Source organism: Paramacrobiotus metropolitanus, unplaced genomic scaffold (assembly GCF_019649055.1).
Source record: "Paramacrobiotus metropolitanus isolate TYO unplaced genomic scaffold, Prichtersi_v1.0 Parri_scaffold0000016, whole genome shotgun sequence".
In the NCBI taxonomy this organism is placed as follows: domain Eukaryota; kingdom Metazoa; phylum Tardigrada; class Eutardigrada; order Parachela; family Macrobiotidae; genus Paramacrobiotus; species Paramacrobiotus metropolitanus.
The window spans coordinates 1,405,736-1,414,958 of NW_026570236.1; the positions used below are offsets into that span (position 1 = coordinate 1,405,736).

General features: G+C 41.2%; 1 protein-coding gene across 1 annotated transcript; it reads right to left on the reverse strand.

Annotated features, from left to right (window-relative positions):
* Positions 1-5,525: 5,525 nt before the first annotated feature.
* Positions 5,526-7,070, reverse strand: LOC129585431 (guanylate cyclase 32E-like). The gene is made up of 5 exons (XM_055478097.1): positions 6,971-7,070; positions 6,681-6,900; positions 6,405-6,540; positions 6,256-6,304; positions 5,526-5,709 (listed from the first exon to the last, which is right to left on the reverse strand). The coding sequence occupies exons 1-5, from the start codon at positions 7,009-7,011 to the stop codon at positions 5,526-5,528; spliced, it is 630 nt and encodes a 209-aa protein (XP_055334072.1). The 5' UTR covers positions 7,012-7,070.
* Positions 7,071-9,223: the final 2,153 nt, after the last annotated feature.

A 9,223-nucleotide genomic window follows, 5' to 3' on the forward strand; every position in this document is an offset into this window, starting at 1 on the left:
AACTGTGAAGTCAGTTCGCCGCTGTCCATCTTTGTCGATGTACATGGTATTTATTGCCAAAATCATCTCCAAATGTTCGATTGACAAGCCGCTGCGTTAGAGCCGGACCACTCCAATCACCCTGGTTTCCCATCGCTATTGTATCGTTAATAACCTATAATTTGACACTTTGAAAACGAAATAACAAAATTTCAACACTGCTTAACGATTATCATTGGAAAACATTTCTAACCATTACCGCAAAACTTACCTCCGCAAGGGCAAAGATTGTCAAGTATCCGCTGACGATAAGAATATACGGCTGGAGATGACAAACATAAAAGAATAGTCTCTGTTCGGGGCGCACACGGTAGGTTTTCCGGTGACGATAACGGTATGACTCACCACAAATTTACCGTTTTTCTGCCTGTACCGTATCGTAAATAACGATAGAAAGCGTTGGTATCGTTGGGTATCTCCGGTAGGATCTTGTGAGCCGTGCAATTAGTGGATTACCGTTTTGTCAAAAGAAGTAAGTACTTAAAACATCGCTCTATTTAATAGAATATATTTTGCCAAGCAACAAAAGAGAAATAACACCTAGAAACAATTTATTTTGTGAGGGACTTACACACCGGAAGTCGTCTGTTTACTCAAACTGCCTCCCTACAAGCGGGTGGTCACGCTCTTGCAAATTCACTTGACAATTTTTTATTTGGTGAGACCGGACCGAGCCTGAGCCGAACTCTGTATCGAGCGTTATCGTTGTGCTTAGCGAACACACAAACTTCTAACGGTGATGAAAACCATGACGGTAGCCTACCGTTATGGTTACCGGAAAACCTACCGTGTGCTCCCCGAACAGAGACTAATGTACAGCGAGCTGTATTGTAAGAAACGTTACTGCAGATTTATCGGAGAATGGTCAAATAACCTGTCTAGATAGAGGATAGGTGAAATTAAAATCTCTTTCGGTTTGCCGAAGTATCTCTGCTCCAAGCTGCGTTTTCGCAAAGCTGTTATTGTTGTTTTCACTAAGACTGATGATCAGGACAAAACGAAACGCTTGTAGAATAATCTAGAAAGAAGGGTGGACATATTTATACAGCGAACCAGCACGCTTCATTACCCCCAGTTGCCAAAACTGGCAGCACAAAACAACCAAAAGTGTTACCGCCGGCCGCCGGCATGGACGACTTTCATTGCAACGTTTTTCGGCGTGGACAACATGAATTTTGTATTAAGTACAAGATCTGTACTGCGCGCAGTGCCCCATAGTTCTCAGATCTCAATAACCAAAACACTTCATTCTAAAACTGCCAACGCCGAAAGACCGGCCTCGATCCTGAACTGGATACTGGGTAACATGATTTTCGTTTTTAAACTCGTTTAACCGGAACCTCGCCTGCACGATGGCCGCAAGCGACCCAAGCTACAACCTCTGTCCAGTGAGGAAAATTGGTAGATGAATGAGGGACCGAGTTACGAACACTGTCTAGTCCACGTGTCTAGTTCAGCCTTTTTTCAGTTTTTTTGGTAGGTGACATCGAGCTTCCGAATTAAAGTCCTTCCTTCAGAAATTTTACAACAGCTGCTAATGTAAGGGCAGTTGATGCATTTACTAAGGAATTAAACGAATTTATTCGTTCACACCGGCCTTGAATCACAAGAAACGCGGAGGCGAAGCCGCAGCTGTTTCTTGTGAGTTAAATATGATCGATTTACAAATACATCTGCACAAGCCGAGTCGTTTTTATCGCCAGCTTGCCAATGTATTGAAGGAAAAAGATTGTTCTCCGCCAAAATATAAACCTGCAGTCAAAATCAATAAAATTAATATAAGGCACCGAAAGCCCGTCGAAGGCATACTCAATTTACATATTGGCCATTCGTCATTTCCAGCGATGATGCGGTGAACTACAGAAACGTTTCATCAAATTTCGAACAACAAAAGATAAAATTATTTTCAAACATTTACCAGAAATTCTCTTAATGTCGGGCCAGCTCCAAAGTACAACACAGCTAAAATTGCGCAGTGTCGGTAATTTTAGCGGGACAAACAAATAACACCTCCTAACCTCTGCTTGTTGCACGGATCTCCTCCAGAATCGAGCCAAAGCCGCCAAACGGCGAACCAGGCTCGTGAATGTTCCACACCGTATACCTTATGCGCCCGTCGTTCTTCAGCCTCCTCACGAATGGCCCTCCCCATGCCGCATACACAGGAGGGAAGCCGTGGTCAATAATTACACTTGTAGATGTCCATTTGTATTTGTTTAATATTTCAAGAAATACTGCAACCGCATCGGACATCAACATAAAACTTGTGGCTACACCCATTGGGTAAGGCAAATGTTGTGAACGTGTGGGTGGACTGGCGCCTGCACTAAAAACGAATAATAATCGATATCTTACTCAGCACTTACTCAGTCAGCAGTGCTACTGCGAAGTTTAATACCTACGCCGAAATCCATAAGGCATTCCACTCTGCACAGAGACGAGTTAATTCCAAATCTCCAATAATTTCGCAGCCTAAAATTCCGCGAATTCGCATCATGGAAAACGGACAATTACTATATGGCAATCTTTACCCGACAAAATCGTCACACTAACATCATGTTCGCTTCTTTCACGATAATAAATATCGGCTGCCAAAGCAGAAACGTTGCCGGCAAGGTTAGCACAACTCAGATCTCGAATATACTCGATACCGAAATTTATGGTTCCGTTGTATCTTTTGTGCACATGCTCAACAGCTAATGATATCGCTGGCGCAATATATGGTAGCGCCACATAACCCTCGGTTGTGACGGTAATGCCGGCCACTATTAAACTAACATTGACAACAGGGTGATCTAGCTTTCGGTCCTCCAGATTAAGCACCGGATGAATATACGCCATGACAACGAAGATGGAAAACGGAGCCCATAAAAACGATAGAACCATTTTGGTACCAGTAAACATGAAAGCCGGTTTGCTGACAAACGTATCACAGATTTTGTCGAGGATTTAAAATACGGCAATTATAATTCATACACTTATGAAATCTTGACCCAAACAATCGGCAAAGGTTGAGTAAAATAGTTATGTAACCTTGTAGATTCTGTGCCCAGTGTACTGAAGAACAGCACAATAAACGACACCAAATGTATTTTTGCAGTAGTGAAGAAGAGTAGAGTTGAATGTTATTGATTATCAATTTTCTGGTAAACATGTAAATTTCTAGACTTAATCAGTGGCTTCTCTGGCTGTTGCCCTTTTTCCTGTACTAGAAATTGACGGCGTTACGCACGTAAGAACATCAACGCAACAGTAATAAGGATAACCACACTTACATGGATGGAATCCTCTGAGCTATCCTACGATCTTCCTTTCTTATGATTTTTAACGGCTGTAACACCGCCGTGGCGAAGCTGACCACCACAGAAAAGTATCGAAAACCAAACGGAGCGCGTGTTTCGGCTATTGTACTAATTATACTTGGAAGTGTCCATTCGGCATTCTTCCATATTGAATACCTTTATTTTGCAAAAACACGCTTTTTATAATTCGTTGAAAATTGCGGTGCATACTGTATTTGATAACTTGCCTCTCTGTATCTGTCTAAATAGGCGACCAACGTCGTATTACATATATAGCATACTTCAAAAGAAATTATTGTATCATCAGCTGCAGACGAGAGAGTGCTTATAAGTGCTGCACCAGATCGCCATACAACCTTTTGTCTATTAAATTCGTACGCGTATCGATACGGGCATGTATTAAAGTACAGTATTAATACCAATCCAGCTTGTTGGATGACGTAAGAATACTATCCAGATCCAGATTTATGTTGCCCCGAATGGGATACACCAGAGCCACCAAACAAGAGAAGACCGCCCAAAACCAATATTATAATTATTCGTGTAGCCCGTAGTGGAAAAGCCGGCCAGATAGTGTCATTTCTTTCAAAACAACTCCAGCTTCGACCGCCAAAACGGAAACTGAATCAGATCGTTAGCAACAAATGTAACGAAATTATTAAGGGTAATTATCTAAACCAAGCGATGTTGCCACGTAAACCAACTGAAAAACTTGAAGAAGTATTACAGTTATTCAAACTAGCTTCCACATTACTGTAAAATAAATTATTTAAGCAGGGCAGCCAGGTGAATGACTCTGGGTGAGCGGGAGACCGAGCTACCGGTACTGCAGTACCGGTAGCTCATGCAAATTTATTTTGCTTACAGTAATGTGGAAGCTAGTTTGAATAACTGTAATACTTCTTCAAGTTTTTCAGTTGGTTTACGTGGCAACATCGCTACCGGCACTGTCCAGTGTACGAGGCCCGTTGAATGAACCAGCGACCAAGCTGCCACTAGTGTCCAGTCTGCAGAGCCCGTTAGCTGAACGGTAACCAAGCTGCCGCTATTGTCTAGTGCACAAAGGCCGTTAGGTGAACGAGTGACCGAGTTAATATTGCAAGCCGTTACTGTCCAGTGTATGGACCCCGTTAGGTGAACGAGCGACTGAGCTACCGGTACTTTCCAGTGTACAGATGCTGTCCGGTGAACGACTGACCTTGTTACAGTTACTGCCAGCGTACGGAGCCCAAGAGATGAGCGGGTGATCAAGCAACCATTATCGAGGATCATCAGGTTGAGGTTCAGAGGATCATGAATTCAGTTGTGAGAAGTCATGTTTCGACCAAATGTTCTATACTAATAAATATTCATTAAAAATTAAATAAACTGGCCGTGGACCACAAAAAACGCGGAGGCGAAGCCGGGGCTGTTTCTTGTAATTAGTTAATTAACTCCTAGTACTAGTCGTACATACACAGTACTCAAACAAACTTCAAAAGGGTTAACTGTGCTATGTGCAATAACGCTTTTTTTCAAATGCAAATAAAACAGGTGCCCTATTATTTATCAAAACAGGAGCAAGTGCTGCATTTTCACATTAAAATCTCGCTGACTCAGAAATTCGTGGGAGCGTTCTACCTTTGAATAAGTAATCGCTCTCCTAATTTTTTTACTTTATTACTTCTTTATTTGATTCTTTTACGGTAGCGTTAACCGAGGCTACCCAACTGCCAATCGAAACACGATGAGTCACTTACCATTAGTGGATCTTTAGAGCACTACGTGCAGTAGAGGGCAATTTACAAAGGAAATTATTCACACTGCTGACCTTCCGCAGAACTTGAAACAACGCCAATAACAGCTTACAGTACGAGTACTCGTATTCAAGTTCGATCCGACGAAAAGTCACTTATAACATGCAACACCTTTAATATATCAAAGTCCCTTTGTAACATCAAAGAAATTATCCCCAAAAGTTCATCAGATCAGGGCGTCACCAGTTACTGCAGTTTATGTGAAGGATCTAAGACCTTAACGAAACGTTTTCTATTGCATTTCACTAACCTACAATTTACTTTTTTGCGCTTACAAAAATTGCCACGCCAAAGCCGCGATACTGCTTTTATAAAGTACAAAGCAGGCATTCCATGAATACAAAGTTTGGATTAGTAAGTCAGTCCATCGCAGGAATATTTTACGCCGTCATGCAAATATCAACCAATAGGTTGTCATTTCATGTTTCCCTTTGATAGCCAGAAGACCTCGTGGTTCAAGAACGAACAGGCAGAATTTTTCCAGTAGTGACTGACTGTCAGGACTTAAATGAATATGGTTAGGTAATCCGTGGCTGCACATCCTGGAAGCCATGTTAACTGTGTCCCCAAATCTATAAATATCTTCAATCATATTTAATGGGTCTCCACTAGGGAAGGTAATGCGTCTCAGTGGACTATAGTATGTGGTGAGACCGTCTCACCACATATTATAGTCATTTATCTAAGCTATTAGCTCTATTTGTCTTTATTTCTTTTATTTTGCCTGCTTTGATGGTTAGACAAACCTCACATAAACAATAAATAAAGCGTAAACAGAAAACATAAACAATAAATTTATTTATTGTCTATGTGAGGTTTTTCTAACCATCAGAGCAGGCAAAATAAAAGAAACAAAGACGAATAGTGCTAATAGCTACCTAATGAAAAATTAAAACGTTTACTTCCTAAGGTATCGAAAGATTTTTCTGCTTAGGCTTTGCGTAGTTGTGAACTTTAGGCACAATGTCGTGCGCTTTTATTTCGGATAAAACTTTGGCTCACTTTTTAGTAACAGACTGAGCTTAGACATGTAAATAATAAAAATTGTGGAAAATTATTCAAAACTATTATCACACTGATCTTGTCAACCACCAGCGTGAAAGGATATTTGCACGTACAGGCAGTAGCGCGGGCGTTTCTGTCCCATCAATCCAGCTGCGCAAGGACCTAAAATCAGTGAAATCTTGTCATAAAATCACAGATATGAGATAGGTATACAATACAGCAATACACGGTACGTTGAAATCAAATAGATCTACGCAAATACCAGAATGAAAACCAATCTTGAATTGCAGCATCGGCATAAATGTCGACTCCGGTTGAACTCTTATTAGCCTTGTAGAAAATTCGGCAATTCTCGCAACATGATCGTTTCCAATTCTCTCTGGCAGTCCACTAGCTACCTGCATAGAAGTACCCGAAGTGGTTATTTGACCACGAGGCTACGTACGTACAATACATGTATTGTACAGAAGCGTGTTTAATATCGCTCTTTGGGGAAACTAATCGTAAATCGGTTAATACAATTATTGATTACCATTACCATAAACGAATCATTAACTGCCTCCACTTTGTAGACATTTCCTTCGGTTGACAATTTGTCGATGCACGCCTCAGTGGCCGAAATTAAATGCAGTGTTGTCTCAGGTGGATGCGTCTGAATAAAGTCAGGGAATCCATACAAATCGACGAACAGTATGGTTACGCAGTCAAAATATTCGGGCAAAACAGTTTCACCAACTCGCAGAAGCCGTGCAATAAACCTGGAATAATAAGTGGATAAAATTTAAATCACGTATTTATTGCGCACTATATACGCAAATTTTTTCATACCTTGGAAGGATCTGATTGATAACAGCATCGCATTTGTTCATTTCAGTCTTTAGTTCGTTAGTTCTGATCGCTACCTGTTCTTCCAAATCGGCGGAGTAGTGTTCCAGTCTCGTCCGTATTTTATCGATAAGAGCAGATTTTTGTTTGTTGCTAGCCATCAGAGAACTGACTCGCGCCATCATGTGGCGAACGCTGTTTATGTCCGGCCGCTGAACCGGATCGGCGTTAACACATGATCGGATAATTTGTTCAAATTCAGGCAGAAGTGAGTATAATAACAAGTCTGGGAGATTTCGGAAGTCTTGGTCGTCTAAATAGTTGTTAAATTCACTGTCACCTTAATTGTGACGCAAATATGTACATGACACGAGACAACAGTGTCATTCACCTTTGAGAGTAGCTCGAATTTTGCCATACAGATTCCCCATGGTTAGTATATCGTAAATGATTAAACCTGACGAGAAGATATCAACCATTTGTGATGATTTAGAGATCTCTTTCCCTTTCTCCGTCATTCCGGGTGGCGTCCAGTAAGCGCGTTCCCAAACAGCGTTCTGGCACTCAGTTGTGGTAAGATCGCTGCATGCGCTACATAAGCTGCGTTGTAACCTGTCTGATGCCAGATGTCCTAATTTGAGCGTGAAGTGCTTGTCCACCCAACAAGTCAGAACACTTAATCGACCATGGTATTGCAAAGACGAGGAATGAATATATCGTACTGCCTGCAAATTGCGAAAAACAAACTGATGCTCTGTTCAGTAGCATCAGAATAATATATTTAATAACGAATCTTACTTCGAGGTAATCCAAAGCCAGAGAGGTCCTAAGAGTCGCATCTTTTCTAGCGTAGCTCTCGAATATGTCCAGTAAGGAACCCCTCAAAGGGTGCTCCAATACGGCGGTTACCCAGTAAATACCTTTGGAGGACTTTAATATGGCCAGTCCAAAAAACTTGCATACGTTGATATGCTCCATCTTGTTTAGCTAGCAAACAATACGAACAACCCTGAACTCATACAAGCCAACATTCCAAAGGTCAGAAATTTAATGACAAAGCATGTACAACAGACACAATTACTGAAACCGTGGTTGTTTTTTCAATATTAAGCAAGGGTGTACAAGGCGTACCATGCAGGGCACGGTCAGAGGCTCCCTCCTCAGAAAAAAAACCTGAATTGTTTTTTGAAGACGTTGAGTAGGTACTGAGAATACTTAAAAAGTATGTTCATCGGCAATGGTCCAGTGGGCGGGGCCAAAAACAAATTTAGGCATATTATAACACGCATCGTATCCATGGTCAATGTAAAGCACAAATTCCCATAATCCTGGTTATACTGGTGAAAAATTATGTTCCGAACCCTGACTGCCGCCCGAATGCTCTGTTAATTGTTATAATTGCAGACTTGCCCTTTGACTAATTTTCAGCAACTTGTTTTACAACATAACATTTTCAGAAAACCTTGCTGGTATCCTATTTAATTGAATTGCCTTCACTTATTTCTGTATTCTTAAATTTCTTTAGTGTGCTGTACCACGCAGGCACTGCTGGTTTTTCAGAGCTCAATAAGTACGGAAAGATTTCATAAAAATTTTACGGTGCCAAGCCAGTTATTAAATAAAATTTAGTGAGGAAGTCAAAATAGGAGCTTTTACCAGAATGGTTGGTAAGCAGTGCCAGACTTGGCCCATCTTTTAGGTGAGGTGAAAATTTTCACCATTTTTCCCAGCCCATCTCACCTTTTAGGTGAAAATGAGGATGAGGTGGGAAAGCGCCGCAGATGAGGTGAGATGGGCTGGGATCGTTGAAAGATGGGATGGGACCAAGAAAACAAATAAAAATAAAAAACTTTGACATTTTCATCTGTTTTCTACGTTAAGAGCATGCAAAAATGCACCATTCGAGCTCCAAAAACAAAAAATTTTCCGCGCTTCGCGCGGATTTTATCAATAAGTGAGCATATTTTCTTAAGAACCGACTTTTTTTTCGCCCGGCAACTCTGTCGTGTGCGGAAAACTTGCAAAATTAGCGGCGTTGAACCTGTAAAAAATGGAGATGAAGATGAGATCGAAAAGATGAGATGGGCTGAAAATTTGAGTAGCCGGAGGTGGGCTGGGCTGGGAATTAAACTGTGAAGGTGGGGGTGGGATGAAAGTGGGAAAATCGAAAATGGGCCAAGTCTGGTAAGCACCATTTAACGGAAATACGTACTGCTTTCAGTGCAGTACATTGTCATAAATAGAGCATATCAATTT

What these genes read in the sequence shown, in the direction of transcription:
- LOC129585431 (XM_055478097.1), bottom strand. Translation starts at nt 7,011, where the DNA reads ATGAACAAATGCGATGCTGTTATCAATCAGATCCTTCCAAG. An exon ending in ATCAATCAGATCCTTCCAAG is followed by an intron (nt 6,901 to 6,970) that starts GTATGAAAAAAT and finishes TTATTATTCCAG; the next exon opens with GTTTATTGCACGGCTTCTGC. An exon ending in CAAGATTGGTTTTCATTCTG is followed by an intron (nt 6,305 to 6,404) that starts GTATTTGCGTAG and finishes CACTGATTTTAG; the next exon opens with GTCCTTGCGCAGCTGGATTG.